Source organism: Sciurus vulgaris (assembly GCF_902686455.1).
Source record: "Sciurus vulgaris genome assembly, chromosome: 11".
In the NCBI taxonomy this organism is placed as follows: domain Eukaryota; kingdom Metazoa; phylum Chordata; class Mammalia; order Rodentia; family Sciuridae; genus Sciurus; species Sciurus vulgaris.
This window is the reverse complement of record NC_136472.1, coordinates 16842689-16862830: the sequence shown is the minus strand read 5'-3', so window position 1 is coordinate 16862830 and position 20142 is coordinate 16842689. Positions and strand designations below refer to the sequence as shown.

The 20142-nt window shown below is 57.8% G+C and overlaps 1 protein-coding gene across 1 annotated transcript; it reads left to right on the top strand.

The window, feature by feature from the left end:
* The first annotated feature begins 680 nt into the window (after nucleotides 1-680).
* Nucleotides 681-15856, top strand: RTN4RL2 (reticulon 4 receptor like 2). Its single transcript, XM_079102336.1, has 3 exons — nucleotides 681-1082; nucleotides 7036-7517; nucleotides 14508-15856. Exons 1-3 carry the CDS (start codon nucleotides 1052-1054, stop codon nucleotides 15255-15257), a joined length of 1263 nt encoding a protein of 420 aa, XP_078958462.1. The 5' UTR covers nucleotides 681-1051; the 3' UTR covers nucleotides 15258-15856.
* Nucleotides 15857-20142: the final 4286 nt, after the last annotated feature.

The window sequence follows — 20142 nt, the reverse complement described above, 5'->3', positions numbered from 1 at the left end:
CCTAAACGCTTTAAGGGGCATACACACACCCGTGCAACCTGTGCCCTCGCCGCCCATCCAAGCTTGGGCGCGCAAAATCTCCCTCAGCCTCACGTTTCCCACCAGCGGAGACACGCACAGTGGCGGGCACTCAGCGGCTCTCCAGTGCTCAAGCTCAAGTGCCCCCATCCTCCCCGGTACAGAAGGTCGCGTGCCTGCACTCAGTCACACCTGCACAAGCATCCTTGCGCGCGCGTGCACTTTCATATGCCCTCGATCTTGCACACACAAACTCTTACACGTACTATTCTTATAGTCGCACACTTTGGGCTTCTGGTCTGGGAATGGAAGGAAAAGTGGGATCTTAAAGCTCTCGCGTGGGAGAGAGCGGCACCGCGAAAGATGCGGCGGGCGGGGAGGGGGGAATGACCCAGAAGCCCATCTCCTCGGGGAAAGTTGGGAGCAGAAAACCGGACAAGTCCATGGGGTTTCCTAACACGACCGCTCCCCCGCAAGCAGGGATTTCTCTAGGAGCGTGGCGCCGCGGAGGCAACAGAACCCAGCGCACAGGATCCCCCAAGACTGGGAGGGGGCTGGGGCGGAGTGGGCTGGAGAGCCGCTCCCGCCTCCTAGTGGCCAGGAAAGGGTTAAGTCGGCAAGCCAGGCAGCGAGGGAGGAGCCAGCGAGTGCGGGAAGGCGAGGGGGGTGGTTGGGAAGCGCTTCCTCGCTGTCCCCACTCTCCCTCGGCGAACCGCCGGGGCGCGCGGACCGACGGACTGACAGGCCCCGGTGCCGGCCGCGCGGCTGGGAGGGCGCGGGCACCGAGCGTCGCGGGCCAGCCCCAGCCCTCCGCAGCCCGTCGTGCCCCGCCCCGTCCCGTCGGGGCCGATGGCTGCTCCCGAGGCCCGCAGCCCGGGGGGCGCAGGGTAGAGCACTGCGGCCGGGCCGCGCAGCCCCGGGACTCCCGGGCCCTCCCGGAGCCCCGCGGAGTCCCCGCCGTCCGGCCGGCGGGCTAAGGGAGCGAGTGGGAGCGCCCTCCCCCCGCCGCCCCTCCCCCGAGCGTGGAGACAAGATGCTGCCCGGGCTCAGGCGCCTGCTGCAAGGTAGGGACCGAACCGCGGGAGAGCTGGGCTACCCTAGAGAGGCGAGTAGGACGCCCCGCTTCCAGGCGCGAGGGTGGGGCGGCCGGGGAGAGGGAAGAGCTCCCGGCCCGGGCGCGCCTCCGTCCCCAAGGCTGCGGGCAGGAGGAGGGCACCGGCTCTGAGGCTGCCGGAGTGTACCCGGAGCTCGTGACCGAGAGCGGGCGCGAGGGGCAAGCGCGCCGGGCCCGAAGCAAGCGGGGAGGGAGGCTGAGGTTCCGCTGTCCCGGCTCCACCTGCTCCCGGGAAGGCTGAGGACTCGGGCCGGCTGGGGAAGCGCCGACTCAGCAACTCGTGCCCGGTGCCTCAGCACTTTCCAGTCACCTGGGAGGACGAGCGATGTGGGTAGGGGGCTGGCTGTCTGGGAAGGTAGGGGCGCAGAGGGAAAACCGAATGGCCCTCCCTGGTAGGACCGATATGGGGCTAGAAAGAGGACAGTTCCATGGATTGAGTGACAGGCAAGGGTGTGGACCCGAGACTGGGGGTGGGGCGGGGAAGGGGTCAGAGGGGGAAAGGCTAGGGAAGAGAAGTCAAAGATGGGGAAAGTGGTTAGGGAAGTGAGGGGAGAGAGCGAAGGGAATGGGGGAGGGGACGCAGGAGGAATAAAGGTTAGAGGGGAGAGCTTCGAGGGAACCGGGATCGGGAGGAAGACCCAGAGGAGGAAGGACAGGGAAGACCAGACCAGGCGAGGGGCGGAGAGAATACTATGGCCAGGGACCTAGGTTCAGGGGTGGAGATAACGGAAAAAACATGAAGACTGGGGCCCTGGAAACCGGCATGGGAAGATCAGGAACAGAGAAGGCTGGGGATAGTGGATAGAGACGGGAAGATGGTCAAGGATAACCTAGCTCCGGGCTGGGGACCGGAAACTGTAGATGGGAGAGGGGGCTTGGGATGGATCTGGATGGAGACAGGGGCTGGAGAGGGAAGAAGAGAAGGAAAAGAAAGGGTGGGCGAGAGGGACAAGGGGGAGGGGGTGGCCGCCCAGGGATGAGACAAAGAGGCTCTGGAAACCACTTCCACGTGGAAGCCCTCCATTCCCAAAGAGCCTGCCGGTCACATCCCTTCTTTCAGGGAGTGGCTGATGGGCCAGACCCAGGGCTGAGCACAGGACCTTAGGGCAGCTGTGGGGGAGACAGGGTCAGGACTTCCCAGCAGAGAGGCAGCCTCCTAGGGTGGGCACCCCGGCTGGCTTGGTGCTGCCATTTATATCTCTGGGCCCCGACGTGGGATCCTGCCACTGACAACGGCTGCTTATTTTGGGGTGCTACATTCTGGCAGAGTGAGAAGCTGTCTGCAGCAGCCTGAAACCTCCAGTCGCCGGCATGGGTGCTCCCCAGGCCCTTCACTGGCGTCACCCCACTTCCACCCTGCTCCCCATCTCCACCTCTTGGGACCCTGCACCTCAGCATCTGCCCAGCAGGCCCCAGCCTTTCCCTAAAGCCGCCTGTTGGGTGTGGAAATGGGGCTTCTATCCTGACCCCATGCCACTCTGTCCAGGGCCAGAGGCCTGTCTCCATTTCCTGGGACCACTCTGGGCAGGCAACTCTGCCCTGTGCGTTGGCACCCTGGCTCCTGCCCTCCACCTGGTCCACCTGCCTGCTCCTTAAGTTCTTGCATGAGGGCCTCTGACCTAAAGGGTGGCCCAGGTGGGAATTTTGTCTCAGTGCCCAGGCATGAGGTTCAAAAGCCCCGAGTCCTTGACAACGGCCCCTAAGTGAATGGATACTTTTTGGCTCTGGGCACCTCAGGATCGATAACCATGTTCTGGCCTTTCTCTGCTTTCCTCCCTGGACCTTATCACTAGACAATGGTCATCTCTTCTTGTCTGCCAAATGTGTGGTCCCCTAAAACAGCCACAGCTGGGCGCCCAGTTGAAAAAACTACAAAGAGAGCCTGGGTCCCTTCCTTGCCTTGACCCTAAACAGCCAAACAGCCAACACTGTGACTGGTCCAGACCTGGGCACCTGGGTACAGTGTCTGTCCTCCCTGTACCTCAAGGGCACTGTCTGTCCTACCCACGGCTGGTTTCTGTGGATATTATGGGGGGAAGGGGCTCCCAGAGAGAGGTCAGAGAGTCTGTCCTGACATAGGCTGGGCACTCTGCCTTGCACCCTGGGGCCCGCCTGTCCTGGCTGCATGACCCAAGGCAGCACTGATTTCACAGGGGACTGTGTTGTTTCCTGTGGGTACAGAAGTTAGCACATACAAGCACCGTGCCTGGAACACAGGAGGTGCTTAGTATCAGAGGGCTCCCTCTCTTCCTTGTTCCATGCATGGCTGCAGCTCCAGGCTCCCCGTCTATAGAGGGAGCCGCGAGCAGAGGGTGAGGGGGACAGTCGGAAAGGGCTTTCCTCTGCATGTAAGGCAGCAGGATGACATGAAGGCCTGGGGCACTTGCTCTGAACCAGCCCTTCCCCTCCCCAACACTCAACTGTGCTCCTGGGAAGTGGGGATCTGCTCTGGAAGGCCATGAGGTATCCCCCATTCCAGCCCCACTCATTTGTGCATCTTGGCCCAGTCTCTGTCAGGGATCCACAAAATGGGGCCGGAGTGGAGCTGTGGTCCTCAGAGAAGAGGCAGCTGGGAGGAGGCAGGGCCTGGAGGGAAGGGTGGTGGGAAGAGGCATGAGGAGCAGTGGGTGGGGAGCAAACGGGGCAGGAGGAGGGCAGGAGGAAGCCCCCAGCCCTGCCCTGGAGTGCCCGCTCCGGCCCAGCCTGGGGCACAGAGACCCGGAGCCCCCCACCTTCCCCTCCTCCTCGCCTCCAGTGAGAGCCGCAGCCTGAATTATGGATGAGGCTCCTTGGGTTACAGCTGCTTTGCACGCAGCGAGGGCCAGAAATGGCAACAGAGTCACTGTTACGCAGCAGCTGTCGTGGAGGGGCCCCCTGCTCAGGGACCCTTCTCAAGGAACCTGCAGGAGATACCATCGCAGGCTAGGGAAGGTAGGCCGCGCTGGGGGAGACATGGGGACAGCCTGGAGGCTGTTGGGGAGAGGAGCGGCAAGTAAGAGCAGGGGAGTCTGGGTAATAAGGGTGAGGAGGGCCCTTGCCAGCCCCTGCCCAGCAGAGACTCAGATCTGGAAGACACCTGGTGCCCAGAGGAGGCTCTGACTCCAGGGTCCTCCTCGTGAGCACATCCTTCGGTCCCAGGGGAAGAGCTCCACAATCCCCCAGAGGGCTGGCAGCACTAAGGGCCGCACACTCTTGTGAGCTTGTGGATAAGGGGTGGGATTAAGGGATCAGAGAAGGATTTGGTTTCCTTTGGTGTCAAGTCCTTGGGGAGGCAGAGCTCAGAGGGTGACTGACAGGAAAGGAAGTATCCTGGCTGGGCATCAGGAGACTCTTTATTCCGGTCCTTGCCCAGCACCACTTTGCTGTGTGACCTTGGGCAAGTTGCTTGCCCTCTCTGAGCCCCAGCTGTCACCTCTGTAGAACAGATGATTGCACCAGATGAACCTGGAGGACTTAAGCATGCAGCTCTGAAATCTCCAATTCTAAGCCCTAAACCTCAGTGCTCAGGAAACCTACCCAGGGTCCCCCACTGCTCTCCCACACCCCACCCCTGCCTGGTACAGATGAGGGGTGAGAGACATGCTCCTCCACCCCACGTGGCTTTGAAAAACTCGGGAGGAGAAAGTAATCGTGAAACGCCGCTCGGGGGAGGGGTGAGAAGGGCCGAGAAACGCGGAGGTGGTGTGAACGAATGGAACAGCCGCGCTGTGTCACTGAGTATTACATCACACCCAGCCTACACACGCACGGGGCCGGCCCTCACACACACGCGGAGGACAGCCTCGCACGCTCGCACGCACCGCGCAGCGCAGCGCAGGGAGGGGCCTGAGTTCCTGGATTGGTGTTGGGGTGGCCCCGGAGAGCCAGCAGCCAGGAGCACCAGGCGTAGGGCATTGGGTCCCCCAATCTGCGCCAGCATCTGCCCTGGGAGGAGGCTCCCCAGCACCTGTGACGGCAACACCACATTCAGGCCCTGGCGGTGCCATGTGCGAACACCTGGCTCACAGCATTTCACGTAGTAAGCACCTGGCTCACACGTTACCCGGAATCACACGCACATGCGCGCATCCGTACCCCACGGCCACCGCGGGAGCCTGAGACAGCAGCACAAGCCACCTCCTAGCTGGTACGGTTGACAGGGCTGGAGGCCTCACCTCAAAGTCACCCACCCGGAGCCTCTCTTGGGGTCTCTGGATCCACACAGAGCCCCACGGTCTCATGTTCTTGGGTCCAAGAACCAGTGTCCTCCCTTGTGCCTCTGAAGGCCCAGGACACTGCTTGAAGCCAAGGGTGGTCAGTTGCTGTGGCCCAAGGACTGAAGGCCTGGCCAGAGAGGCCTGGGCTCTCCTCTCTCCAGGCAAAGCTGCCAGAAGAAAACCCCAGGAGCTCACTGGGGAGCGCCATGGAGGTAGAGGTCCAGCTGCTCCGGCCGGAACTTGATCCGCCACAGTGAGCGCAGGTGGGCAGGGATGGAGGGGCCTCCCGGCCTGGCTGTAGCACAGAAACTCAGACCCCTGCACTGACCCTTCCCTCCTGAGGTCTCCGGGCACCTGCCTCTCTATCTACATGGTAAGGAGGCTGGGCCACATCCAATCTTCAAAAGTTACTTTGGAAAAAAATGAAAAATTTTCAAGTGACTTTGACGGAGGGAGAGAAGCCCGCGATGCAGAGTGCAGATTTCCAGGCTCCTCAACCCCAAGTTCTGACTCTGGTTTGGGCCAAGGGAGCTGCCTTCGTTTGAGGAGGACAGTTCATCCTGTTGCCTGGTGGCCCCAGACAGATCCACTGGTCCCTAAGGTGCCTCCTAGAGGGTAGAGGCTCTGCCTCCTCCAAGGTGAAACAGCAGGAAGGTGAGGGACAACCGGCTTCATCAAGGCTGGGCCTCAGGACCGTGGCACGCAGGCCTTAGACTCAAGAGTCTTAAGTTAGTTCTAGTCATTCTCAGGTGGGTTGGTTTCTCTCCCCAGGGGACATTCAGCAATGTCTGGAGACATTTTGGTTGTCACACTGGGGGCAGGGCGCTGCTGGCATCTAGTGGATAGAAGACAGCGCGGCTGCCCGCCCTACCTAGGGCTGCCCCAGAACCCACAGCGCCCAGCCCGCTGTGATGCTGGGCTGGTGCGCCCTCACAGTTGGCCTTTGACATTAATCTCTAGACAAGGGCAAACGGGCAGCAGCGAAAACAGACTGGAGTGAAAAGACCTTCGTTCATCAAACAACTTTAAATGCGCCGTGGTGCTTTCTACAGTACCCTCTCGGAGTTATTTTTTAATATACCTCAAAAAGAAGGTTGACAGCCCTACCTGGTGGCACATGCCTATAATCCTGTCTATTCTGGAGGCTGAGTGCAAGTTGAGGCCAGCCTAAGCAACTTAGCCAGACCCTGTCTCAAAATTGTATATATGTATCTACACACACACACCTGTATCTCCAGGGATTGAGCCCAGGGGTGCCTAACCACTGGGCCACATCCTCAGCCCTTTTTATATTTTATTTACAGAGAGGTTCTCACTGAGTTGCTTAGGGCCTCACTAAGGTGCTGAGGTGCTGAGGCTAGCTTTGAACTGGCAATCCTCCTGCCTCAGCCTCCTGAGCTTTTGGGATTACAGGTGGGTGCCACCATGCCCGGCTAAAATAATAAACAATTTTTTTTTAATGAAATAAAAGGCCTGGGGGTGTAGCTCAGTGGTAGAGCACCTTAGGTTCAATACCCAGTTTAAAAAAAAAAAAGTTTGTGAACCTCAAAGGAGCCGAGGAATGAAGTGGCCAGGCCCCGCCAGCCTCTGAGGCCCGTCCAGAAGCCCTGCCTGACAGACTCCTGCAGAGAGCCCGTCTTCAGCGGGTGGGCAGGCTGGCACAGTCCTGGCGGGCCTCCATCGAGCCCTCACAACCCTCTCCCGCAGGTCCCGCCTCGGCCTGCCTCCTGGTGATGCTCCTGGCCCTGCCCCCTGCGGCCCCCAGCTGCCCCATGCTCTGTACCTGCTACTCGTCCCCGCCCACCGTGAGCTGCCAGGCCAACAACTTCTCCTCGGTGCCGCTGTCCCTGCCGCCCAGCACGCAGCGACTCTTCTTGCAGAACAACCTCATCCGCACTCTGCGGCCCGGCACCTTCGGTCCCAACCTGCTCACCCTGTGGCTCTTCTCCAACAACCTCTCCACCATCTACCCGGGCACCTTCCGCCACCTGCAGGCCCTGGAGGAGCTGGACCTCGGTGACAACCGGCACCTGCGCTCCTTGGAGCCTGACACCTTCCAGGGCCTGGAGCGGCTGCAGTCGCTGCATCTGTACCGCTGCCAGCTCAGCAGCCTGCCCGGCAACATCTTCCGCGGCCTGGTCAGCCTGCAGTACCTCTACCTCCAGGAGAACAGCCTGCTCCACCTCCAGGTGAGCCGCCCGCCCCCCGCTGGCCATCGGTTCCCCCCAGGCTGCCCTTCCTGCCTCAGAATCTCCGTGTCTCTCTTTCTCGGTCCCTTTTCTCTATTTCTGCCCGCCTCACCTTCTGCCTTCGTCCCTTTGGGTCCCTCCCTGCCTAACTTCCCAGCCCCCACCTGCCTTTGCCTGTCTGTCTGTCCCTTCCCATCCCTCTCTGCCTCTGTCCCTGACTGGCCTCCCCCATCTGTCTGTCTCTGCCTCTTCTGTCTCCCTTCACACACCCACTCTGCACACTCCCCCATGTCTGTCTGGGTGTGCGGATGTGTCTTTCTGTGATCTCTGCTTTCCCCGGGTTTGCCTTCAGGGGACTCCGCCTTTCCCCAGGCCCCCAGCCCAAAGGCCTTTGCGGCTCCTTTTCTCATCCACCCCCAGATCAGCCCACATCACAGGCAAGTGGGGCCACAGGGCAGAGCACTGCTCTGAGGTCCCAGAGAAGGCCCCACTCTTTCCAGCTCCCTGGGTAATAGGACAAGGACAGGCCCTGCCCTCTCAGGCTGTTTCCACACCTTTCCTCTCAATGCCAGGGAAGAAAGAAAAAAAAAAAAGAGTAAAAGGCTGTTACACTCTTATGCAGCCAGAAAATGGAGGCTCTGAAAGCTAAAGGAGAAACAGCGATTGTTATTTATTTTTATTATTATTGATCTAATTGTTGTTTATTGTTGTTGTTACGCTGACTGGCAGTCAGACCCTCCCGTTCCATTTCCCTGGGAAGCAATGACACCCTCCAAACCGCAGGAGGAGAGGCCTTCCCTGGCCACCCAGCCTCTGGCTGGAAGCGGGCAAGGGGCCCAGTTCTCCCCCTCCCACTCCAGGGCTGCAGCTAACTAGTCACCAGGCTGCTGAATGGAAAACCAGATCCGAGCTGCTGATGCTCATAAGAGCAATGATGATAATAACCTAACACACATCGGTCAAGTGCCCACAGCGTGCAGGGTGCTGAGAATACAGTGGTGGGCAGAACAGCCCCTGCCTTCACAGAGAGCATATTTTGATGGGGAGGAAAAGACCTAAAATGCATAGCGTGCTGGGAAAATGGCTTAGGCTAGTGCAGGAATCATGCGGTGATCACAGCGGCCCCAGCCACTCAGGGCATGCACTTGCTAAGCACTGTACCCGTGCCAACCCTGCCGTTTCCAAGGGTGTAACATATTTGAACCTGGGCCTCGGTTTTCCCATCTGTAAAACAGGTAGCGGGAACACCCATCTCCTAGGGATTTCATAAGAATTAAATGCATGAATAATTTGTAAGGCACTTAGAATAGTGCTTGGCATACTGTAAGCACTCTATAAATGCTTGTTAAAATACTATTTTAAGAAAGAGAAAGGAGCCTTATTTAACACTGGTCTTGGTGAGGTGCCCCGACCTGAACCTCACATCCTGGGGATTTAGGTCAATTCGAGGACTCTATCGAGGCCAGGCGTGGGTACCAGAACACACCCTCCATTTTCTTCCTAAATTCTCCCAGAACCATGTGGTTTACAAAGTACTCCTGACCACCTCAGCTCACTCCCACGGCCCTGTTGGGAGACTGTCTTCGTCTCACTGTTAAAACAAGGTCCAAGTGGAGGCTGGGGGTCCCCAGGACTTTGTAGAGATGTGACCACTGCTAAACACAAATCGCTTAACCGTTGTCCTTGTGCCTGGGAGCTCACTGTTCTCCCCATCACACTGAGCCTTGCAGCCGCCTGGCAGCAGGGACAGCTAGGGACAGAGAGGACATGGGACAGAAGTTCCTGAGGCCACACAGTCAGAGGAGCCACTGCTTGAGCCTGTACCATCTGACTGCCCTTCTGGGGGACGGTACCCCAAAGTACAGTTGGGTGGGCTCGTTTTTGAAAACCCACACTTTGGAGTGTGCCGAACCCACCTTCCAGTCCTGGCTGCTGAATGACTCTGGGCAAATTCCCTCACTTCTTCCCATCACCATTCCCCTGTTTTAGGTGGGCAGTCGGGACAGGACTTACTGCTTAGCTCAGAAGTTCGGTGAGGAGGAGGTGGAAACAGTCAGCACAACACTCCCACCCCCGGTCAACAGCACGACCATCACTACAGGTTGAGCACCCCAGATCCCAAGTGCTTGGGGACCAGAAGCGTTTCAGATTTCAGACTGTTTGGGATTTGGGAATATTTGCATATACATAATGAGATATCTCCGGGATGGGACCAAAGTCTCAGCACAAAATTCATTTACGTTTCATATATGCCTATACACATAAGCTGAAGGTAATTTTATACAACATTTAAATAAATTTGCACATGAAACAAAATTTGTTTTGTTTTGTGGGATTGAACCCACGGGCGCTCTACCACTGAGCTATAGCTGCAGCCCTTCGGATGGTTTGTTTTGAGACAGGGTCTCTCTCAGCTTCCCAGGCTGGCCTGTGGAACTTGAGGTCCTCTTGCCTCAGCCTCCCAAGTCACTGGGATTGCAGGTGTGCACTGTTGCACCCGCAAGAGGCCAAGTTTCATGCCGCGGAATCTTCCACTGTGGCACCATGACAGTGCCTTGAAACTTTCAGATTTTGGAGCATTTCTGAATTTGGATTTTCTGATCAGGGTGCTCAACCTGTATTTTTATCACTCCCACCAGAACTGGTACTGCAACTACTCCTGCAGAGATCTTGATCTCCTCATTAATATATTAGTTGTCCCTTGTTTAACTCCAGACAAGTTGTTTCTCCTCTCTGAACCTCAGTTTCCTCATCTGTAAACGGGGAATAATAAAAAGAATACCTTCCACAAAGAGTGGATGTATGGAGCAAATGGGTTAGTGCACATAAAACATAGGTTAGGGCTGAATAAATTATGTTAATGTGAGTGATCCTCCATTGACTCTCAGGACAACAACAACAGTCAGGGCCTGGGATCAGCAGAGGCCCAGGCAGAGGGGACGACAGATGGCATCGGGGTCTTCTAAAAGGGGAAGCATTTGTTCTGCACACCCTGGCATGAACGGTACAGGGCATCATGGGAAGGAAGCACTTCACACCGGTTCCTTTATAGAGGCGGAAAGAGTCAGCCTCTGCCTGTGACCTGCCTGGTGGAACTGGGCTGGGAGGTGCCGCAGGCAGGTGAGGAAGCATGTGGGCTGAGGTGAGATCCACAGGGGCAGGTGTGACCCAGATGGAGCAGGGCCTGCCTCAGAAGGGAGGCCCTGGAGAGGGCACCCAAAAGGGCCCGCAGCTATCCAGGATGTGGAGGCAGACGTGGAAATGGGGTGGAGTGGAGACACTCACAGATGGTCTGCTGCATGCCAGGCATGGAGCCAGGAGAGTCCATTCAACAGCAGATATTTACTGAGCACCTACTACCTGCCAGGCAGTGTGAGGGGCCCCAGTGATTCAGGGGTGAATGGAACAGAGTCCCTGCTCTACCAGAGATCACCTCCTGCAGGAGGGTGGCCAGAACATGATAGAGATGTGCACTCTTTCTTCGTTTATTCTTTCTTTGTGTGGCGGGGAGAAGGGAGCCCTTGGAATTGAACCTGGAGCCTCAGGCTTGCTAGGCAAGTGTTCTACCTACTTCTCAGCCTTCATTCTTTCAGCCATTGCAGCAGCCTGCACAGGGCTTAAGAGCAATCTTTGCACCAAGGCAAGCCTGAGTTTGAATCCCAGCCTCACCTTCCATTGCTGTGTGGCTTTGGGTAAGTTACTTAACCACTCTGAACCTCCATGGACCCACCTGTGAAATGGAGATAATGACCTGTATCTCGAGGTAGGGGAGGTGTTGATGACGATTAAAGGACAGAGACTACTTTAAAAGGGCTCAGGCTGATGTCTGGTCCAGCATGGGTATTCACTGAATGGTGGCTTCCATTTTACAGTTAGGAGCAAGGACATCAGCTGAGCCTCAGCAACATTAAAGCACCAGTCTCAGGTCACCAGCTGGCAAGGGACACAGTCTAAAATTGACCCAGGTCTGCCTGGCTCCAGAGCGCAGTTGTTCAGAGCCTGAGCTCAGTACTTCAAGTCCGCGTTACACTTAATGTTAGCTGTTGGGCTCTGGGTAAATTGCTTCCCGTCTCTGAGCCTCCATTTCCTAATCTCTGAAATGGATGTGGTCATCGTATCCACCTCAGTTGTGATGATTGAGTTACTACCTAGGATATGCGCAGCACAGAGCTTGGCACATGGCAAGAGCTCAGTAACTCATCTGCCTGAGCCTGCTGACGCTCATGATGACGACGATGCCCACCATAGACTGGTGAGCACCGTGAGCGGGGGTGCCTGGCACAGAGGAGGCACTCGAAACAGCTTTGCTGAATGAGTGAGGTACATTTCAGGACTCGCCAACTCATAAATAGCAGATGAGGATGGGACCTTAAAGATCGACTACCCTGAAAGTCATTTGTTTCACAGATGGAAAAAAAAAAAAAAAACTCAGGCCCAGAGAGGTACCTGCAGCTATCCAAGGTCACACAGCCTAGCAGCTAATGTGATTAGTGCCAGAGCCTGGAGCTGGAAGGTGGGAAGGAAGCAAGGTTAAGAACAGGAAGGCTGTCCAGGGAAGGGGGTGGGGCAGGGATGCTGCCTTAAGATTCCAAATGGATGCAGAAAACTGTGAACTGGCCAGTGGGGAGGCAGGGAACTGTGGTTTTTGAAATGGAAGAGGATGACTTTAGCAGACACTCTCAGCCCAGAGGGGGCGGGCGATGGAGGGGCGATGGAGAGGGCGATGGGGGAGGGCCCGGGCTGTGAAAGTCAAGAGCTTATTAATGCACAGAGAACCATTTTAACGGTGGAGAGAGGAAGGACCGGATTTGAGAGCTGCAGCCGAGGAAGTGGCAAAGGGATTTGGCAACAGCTTGGATGGGGGCAGGGGAATGGACCCCAGGGCTGAGGCTTAGGGAGGGAAGGGTGGGACCGTGCAGAGAAACAGAGGAGAGGAGGTGGGAATGGAAAATCAGGACTGTGGGTCAAAGGCACCCGAGTTCCCCAAGGTCCCTGCACACGTGGTCATCTCTGCCTGACCTTCCCAAGTCCCCAAAGTGCTTGCTGATTACCCCTGCTCCTTCCCTGCCCTCTCCCATATGGATCCTTTGGCCGGCCATCTCTGGGTGTGTCCTAGTCTTGCTGACGCTCCATGAAAAAGAGAAACCCTAAATAATTGTTTGAGACCTTCCAAACTTCTCTGGAGGAGGACAAGGGACAAGGCCAAGACGAGTAAGGCTGGAGTTAGGCAGGTGCAGGAGCCAGCTGAGGACCCCAACCGCGACTGGGGCCGTGGCATCAGGGGGTGGAGAACGCTGGTGTCAGAGGCAGCGAGAAGGTTGAGGGGGACGGATCTCAATGTGGCCAAGAGGAGGGCTCTTGGCAGGCTCAGTTCCTGTGGCAGAGAGGGCGGAAGCCAGATGGGAGGGGGTGAGAACATGCAGGAGCAGGAAGGTGGAGCTGTGGGTGGGGGCTGCCAGTCGGCGCCCTCCCCCACCTGAGGCCTCCCACCAGGCTCTTGGGTGGTGTGGACAGGGGATGCCCCCCCACCGGAAGTAGAGGGAGGAGAGCCAGTCAGGGACCAGCACCCCAGTGGAGAGAGCATCGGGATGCTCCTGTCCCCGAGAAGCAGACCTGCTGGGACCTGCTTAGCACAGTGATGCTGATGCTGACATGTCCTCAAGGCCGGGTGGGGTCAGGGGACAGGGTTCTGGCTGCTTCTCTGGTGAGCCCTTTGGTGCCTACCTCTGTAAAAAGTGGGTTGTGCTGGTGGATCTTAAAATACTAGCTCCCAAATAAGCTGATCCTCAGAATTCCCTGGTGAGGGGGTTAAAATGCAGTGTCCAACGGTCTGATTCCCACCCCCCACCATGGGTCACACCCATACCTGTGAATTCCTAACTAAATTCTGAATTCCAAGGTTCCTCCCAGCCCTAATGTGCCTCCCCACCTCACCCAGGTGGGGCAGCCTCTTTCAGGGGGTGGTGGGAGCAGGGCATCAAGCAACTCTTTCTTCCCTTCTGCTTCCTCTAGTGGGTGTCGGGTGGAGCGGATGCCTGGTCCCCTGAATAACCCCTAGTTCCGCGATGGTCCACAATGCACCTGCCAGGTACTGGGCCCTGAACGGTGTGGTAACTTCTAGCCCTCACTCAGTCTACTGAGGGGTTTTTCTCCCTGTTGGGCATATTGGGGAAATGGAGTCTTGATGAGGTTCAATCACCTGTCCAAGATACTGCAGCCAGGAGAAAGGCAGGTAGGGCTCTAACTCCCGGGCCTGTGGGCTTCCTCACTGGACTGAGTCCCTGGGTACAGGCACCGTGCTCAGCATTGTGCTCATATGAATTTCATGTGACCTGTCTTGTTTGATTCTCAGAACAAACTTAGCAGGTGAGGACACTCATCTCCACTTTACAGAAGAGGAGACAGGCTTGGAGAGATTGCTGACTTGGCCAGGTTGACAATAATAACTCTCAGAAAGTCTACCGTGTACAACCTTATTCCAAGCACCCTATATGCTTCATTTAGTCCACATTTTACAGGTGAGGAAACTGAGGCCCAGGGATCCCCAGTGACTAGCTTAAGGTGGTACAGTCACTTAGTGACTAATCCAGGATTTGAAACCAGAAAGTCTGGCTCCCCTGTCTGCATACTTAACCAAACCAGAGATTCCCATTCTCAAAGTGTGGTCCTCCAACAGCCGCATCGGCCTCACCCGGGAACCTGTAAAGACATACAGATTCCCAGGCAGCGCCCCAGAGCCCCAGGCCTGCCAGACGGGAAGCACCGGGGCGGCGCCCGGGGATCTGCAAGGGACATACCCTGAAGGGTAAGAACCGCTGACTTCGACATGCCCGCTTTTCCCCCTGCAAATAGGTTAGAGGAGGCAGAGTTCCGACCCAGGACTGGGAATCAAAAGGGCCACCCCTTTCCACCCCGCTACAGCGCTCGCTCGCTCCCTCCCCGTCCCCACCTCGCTCAGGACCGCTCTCTCCTGTTCCCGCCCCCGCCCAGGATGACCTGTTCGCGGACCTGGCCAACCTGAGCCACCTCTTCCTCCACGGCAACCGCCTGCGGCTGCTCACAGAGCACGTGTTCCGCGGCCTGGGCAGCCTGGACCGGCTGCTCCTGCACGGAAACCGGCTGCAGGGCGTGCACCGCGCGGCCTTCCGCGGCCTCAGCCGCCTCACCATCCTCTACCTGTTCAACAACAGCCTGGCCTCGCTGCCGGGCGAGGCGCTGGCCGACCTGCCGGCGCTCGAGTTCTTGCGGCTCAACGCCAACCCCTGGGCGTGCGACTGCCGCGCGCGGCCGCTCTGGGCCTGGTTCCAGCGCGCGCGCGTGTCCAGCTCCGACGTGACCTGCGCCACGCCCCCCGAGCGCCAGGGCCGAGACCTGCGCGCGCTCCGCGAGGCCGACTTCCAGGCGTGCCCGCCCGCCGCGCCCACGCGGCCCGGCAGCCGCGCCCGCGGCAACAGCTCCTCCAACCACCTGTACGGGGTGGCCGAGGCCGGCGCGCCCCCCGCCGACCCCTCCACGCTCTACCGAGACCTGCCCGCCGAGGACTCGCGGGGGCGCCAGGGCGGGGACGCGCCCACCGAGGACGACTACTGGGGGGGCTACGGCGGCGAGGACCAGCGCGGGGAGCAGACGTGCCCCGGGGCTGCTTGCCAGGCGCCCCCGGACTCCCGCGGCCCTGTGCTCTCGGCCGGCCTCCCCAGCCCCCTGCTCTGCCTCCTGCTGCTGGCGCCCCATCACCTCTGACTGCGGTGCTGAGACTGAAGAGGCCGGTGTTAGGCCCCGTCCCCTCCCCGCCGAGCCGCGGCTCCGGCCCCTGCCCCTGCCCGCCCCGCCCGGCCTTGCTGCCTTCCGGTCCCCTCCCGGCTCACGCCTCCTCTGGACCAGGCCGCCTCTCCCGGCCTTCTGGCTGCTCTGACGACCGCAGCCCCAAGAGGGTGTGTTCGGCGGCCCAGCCCTGTTCGCCCTGATTCTAGCCATTAACTCTTCTTCCCCATCCCCAGGCCGGGGTGGGGCACCCCAGGCAGCCGCTGACCCCCCTCTCGGGGGCCCACAGTGGACTCGAGAGGGGCTTTTGTCTGCAGAGCATCTTCCACCAGCAGAGCCTTTGGAAGCTCCCCCAGGGGAGCCCCACCCAGGACCCTTCGGAGGGATGCCTCAGTGAGGGCCCCTGCTTATCCTAGTCCCCTCGACCTCCTGACACTGGGGGAACACTTTTCTCCTAAGTCTACCCTGGACACTTTTTAGGGCGCCTGGGGAGAACTTTCCTCTCCACCATGGCCCCTGTGTGGTGAAGATCAAAAGAAGTTGTTTGGGAAAAAAAAAATTTATTAAAAAATTCTATTATTTTATCTCCTGGAAGATGGTTTTTTTTTTTTTTTTTTTTTTGGACGGGGGGAACTCAGGATCTCAAAAATGGAATGAGGGCTGAACACTGTGAGGATTTCAAGACTGGAGGGCTAGAGAAAAAGAACCATCTCGTGCCATCAAAGAGCTTCCTGCTGGTTGGAGCTGGTATGTGATCTCTCCTTCTAAGAGAAGCCGAAGCCTGAGAAAGATTAGTGTAGCTCTGAGTCTCAGGCGAGGTGAAGTTTGACAGCCCAGAGTGGGTGCTGATGGCATCTCCTCTCATTTGTCCAGGGGAAGCAGCAACAACCAACCCAGAGTTGTCTCCAGTCTGGCTAAAATCTCCTTTCCCTGTGAGGAGGGGGGGGAAAAATATAGAGATCCATGGTCACCATCAGCCCAAACATGGCTTTGAGCAAATCTGGAAAAGGCACCTCTTTCCCAGGGGAGACATAGACATGCTAGAGCAAACAACTTAGGGAGCAGAGCCCAAGGCTGAATTTCAGCTCATGTTTGTCCCCCTTGGCTGAGTGCCCTTGTGCAGTGTACAGCCTGCAGAACTGTACACAGCAGAGCAGTCTCCCCGTTACTTCCTGTGAGCTAGAAGCCATCAGGGATGGACCACACCAAAGAAGCAATTCTCCAAGCAGGCTAAAAGAGAGGTCAAGAGGCTGGGTGATCAGAGGGACAGGAATCCTTATGTGGGATGCCTTTCTGGCTTGAGGTGTGATCAGAAGCTTCATCTTCTGGTGTGTGGAGGAGAGCCTAGGACAGGGAAGAACCTAGGCTAAGAAGGGCTTGAGATGAGTGTTAGGACTGAGTCTCATCAGAAGTGATTGAAGCTTGGTGATTTGAATCTAGATGCAGAGATGGGAAGCCAGAAAGGACCTGGGGGTGGTAGGGCTTAAGGAGGCAGGATGTTGAGACTCTGTGTCTCCTGCAGGGGAGGTCAGAGCATGATAAGAGGAGGTAGACGCCAACATATAAGGCCTGGGGCGGATGGACTCTGGAGAAGGGAGTGACGTGGGTAGGGGGATAGCGAGGTGGGGAGAGCTGAGTCTGGGGTCTTGCAGGGGCCTGAGTCGGCTGGCTTCCAGGAAGCTTGTGAGTTGGGTTGGATGCCGCCTCCCCCCCCTCCAAGCCAGGCGAGAGCTCTGGTGGTGGAGGAGGGGCTGCTGGCCTGGGCAGGGGGAGGGGGATGCTGGTAAATCAGAGGCAGGCTGTCCAGGTCACAAAATTATCATTGTGAAATATTCATGGGCCTTCAGTCCAGATGCTATTTCAGAACAGTGAGAGCAGGCGGAGTGTGTGAGCCTCAGGAAGAAGCCTACAGGGATGGCGCTCTCCACCAGCCCCCACCCATCACCACCAGACAGACCCACGGACGCCCATCACGTGCACACCCACGCTCCCGGCTCCTGCTCACACACGCACACTGAGCAGAGCTACCCGGCACGTGCAGGCACGCCAACCACCCACGGGGCCCACCAACAGGCAGATGTACCCCAGATACGCACGAGCACGCACACCCCTCCACAGGGACCCAGCACGGGGCCACTCCCAGGGACCTCACAGGCCGGGACCCCTATCCCTCTCCCCCCACCAAAAAAATCAGATTTACACACTCAAATGTCCCCGAAGTAGAGGGACGTTCGAGGCCATCTAGCCCAACCCCCACCAGTGCTCTGATAGGAAAATTGAGGCCAGAGAGAGGAAAAGGGACTTCTCCCAGGCTCCCCCACCCTCCTGAAAAGCAAAATTCATTCTCCTCCTGCCTTCTGCGAGTGTACCCCCAATTCTGCTTTCTTTTCATCCGCCACACACCCAGTCTCCTGGTAGTCAGCTCCTCCCCTTCTCTGATCTCCTATATCTACTTGGTTACCCAGTCCCGCTCCTGGCCCCAGTCCATCCTCTCCTCGCCATTCCCTCAGCCACCTCCCTGCTCCAGCTACTCATTACCTCATGCTTAGAATATAAAAGAAAATATCCATAATCTTGGAACTCATCTTCCTGCAGTGTATCTCTCCCTTCCTCTCGCCCAACCTGCCCTTAGCCGCCAGAGTCATCTGGCCAAAATTTGCGTTAGGTCACTATGTCCCTCAGAAACCTACAATGGTTCCCTATTGCCTTACAGGTGAAAGAGAAAACACCTCAGCGAAACATCAGACATCCTTCAGAGTCCCCAGCCATCTGCTTTTCTAGCCTTTTCTCTCATGGCCGTATCCCAAGCCTTCTCTCCAGCTAAGAACGTTGGTGTCCTGCTGGCCAGCAGTTACCCTGCACTTGAAACCCACAAACCTACTTTGAACGCTCCCTAACGCTCCTTGCTGTCTCCGCAGACTAGGAAACCTCCTCACACCAGACTCCTGAGCCTTCCCCCAGACCAAGACTGCACCCCTCTGACCATGCATGGGGATTCTTTTGCTGCCCTTCAAAGTAGCAGACAGCAGCAGGGCTCCCTCCAAGCGGACGGCTTCCCCCTACCGGCCACCTTGGGAAGCACAGCCAGGCTTCGGCCACCCTAACCTGAGAGCGAGCATCTAACCGCCCACGAGAGGAATAGAAGGACGCCAGATGACAAGGTTTATAAGCCTTTAAGCCTCTAAGGTTCTTACATCGGATTGGGGGGAGGGCTCTCAGCCATGCTTTCCGAGCGGCTGGCCCACCTCACTTTAGATCTCTAATTTGTGTGAGGGCTACTCGCAGACGAAATACAAAGACCTGGGGCTCCAGGACACTGCTGAAGGGAAATTTGCCCACAGGGCTGAGAGGTCACAGAACCGGGGAGAGTCCAGGTGGCAGGCCCAAGGTCCAGTTGGGGTCAAGTTGCTACATGAATTTTTAATGCTTCCAGCCAAACCTGTCAGATGTTCCGAAACCTGAGCATCCATCTCCTTTCCTCTGTGTACACAATGCCCTTCCCCATCCCCATTACCCCAGGGAGACAGGGCAGGGAGGGCAGACCTGGGACAGATAGCTATCCAGTGGCCCCTAGAGAAATGGTTTTAAGGGGGTAGAAGGGTGAAAGACCTAATTATTCTCCCACTTACAAGCTGTGTGGCCTTGGGCAAATTACTTAACTTCTCTGAACATCAGGATTTCTTTTGTAATTTTCCTTTTCATTTTATAAGCTGGGGGGCGCAAGTTGTTGTGGGGAGTAAGTGCATAAGTCATAAGAAGATGACCTGCATTGTCTGCATCATTATCCTTCAAGTCCTGCCTCCCTCCTCAGATTTTCCTTCCAGAAGGAGAGGGGCCCTGTCTCCTTCTTTTGAAGGTGAGGACTTTAGTTGTTTCTTCCCTCCTCCCCTCAGGCCCAAAAGGCCTACTTCAAGATCCTTGGGTCTTCCTAGGGACTTCAGATGAGAGAGGGAGAGAGGTGGGGAGGTGGCAAGGAAGAAGGCCATGCCCAGAGAGGGAAAAGCCAGGTGGAGACTCAGTCCTCCGTTCTTCCTCCATCCATCCATCCTTCCTTCCTTGCACCTTCTCCACGGTCCCCTCCTGGCATACCAGAAGCTAACCGACCACACTGAGCAGAGGGGAGGTCAAGAGCCTTGAGGACAGCAGCGGGTGGGGACGGTGATAGGAGCCGCCGAGCCCGCACCCCCGCCTTCCTCCGGGGCACGGAGTTCCTAAAAGGGCCTTTTGCATCGGATTTGAATGAGAAGCTGCTTCCTGAGCTCCTCGAACCTGCCGAAGCTTATCGCTAAGGGGCCAGGGAATCTGCATTTTAGCACGTGGGGGTGGGTTAGAAAGCACCCTAAGTTTGAGAAACATCTCCTCAAACCTGGGTGGCCCGAGGGGGACAGACCAGAGACTGCGCGGGGAGGGAAGTTCGCTCCGCCCCCGGCCCGCGCACACCTGGTGGAAGTCACGGACAATGCCGGTGCCTGGACAGGGTGACGCCCTGGGTGGAGATAAAGGTTGCAGGGAGCAAACTGAGACGAGCTGCAACCGGAGAGCGGGGTGGGGGGCGAAGGAAGCCCGGCCGGGGAGCAGCCCGGAGGCGGAAAGAGGCCCTGCAGGGCGCGCCGCCTCGCCGGATGCTGAACTTCTGGACCCGGGCTGCGAGCCCCGGGAAGAGCCCCACAGCGCGGTGTCCCGGGCCGAGGTCTGCAGGAAGCTCTGCAGCGGGGACAGCGCCCTCCCGAGGCGCATCGCACCGGTCGGTGGACCGACGCGCCTCGCCCCGGGCCGAGCCCTCCACCGGCGTCTTCTGACCTGTCCCCTCCCTCTGCCGCAGCCCCCGGTCCCCGCTCATCTGCATAAAGTTCCAATTAACACG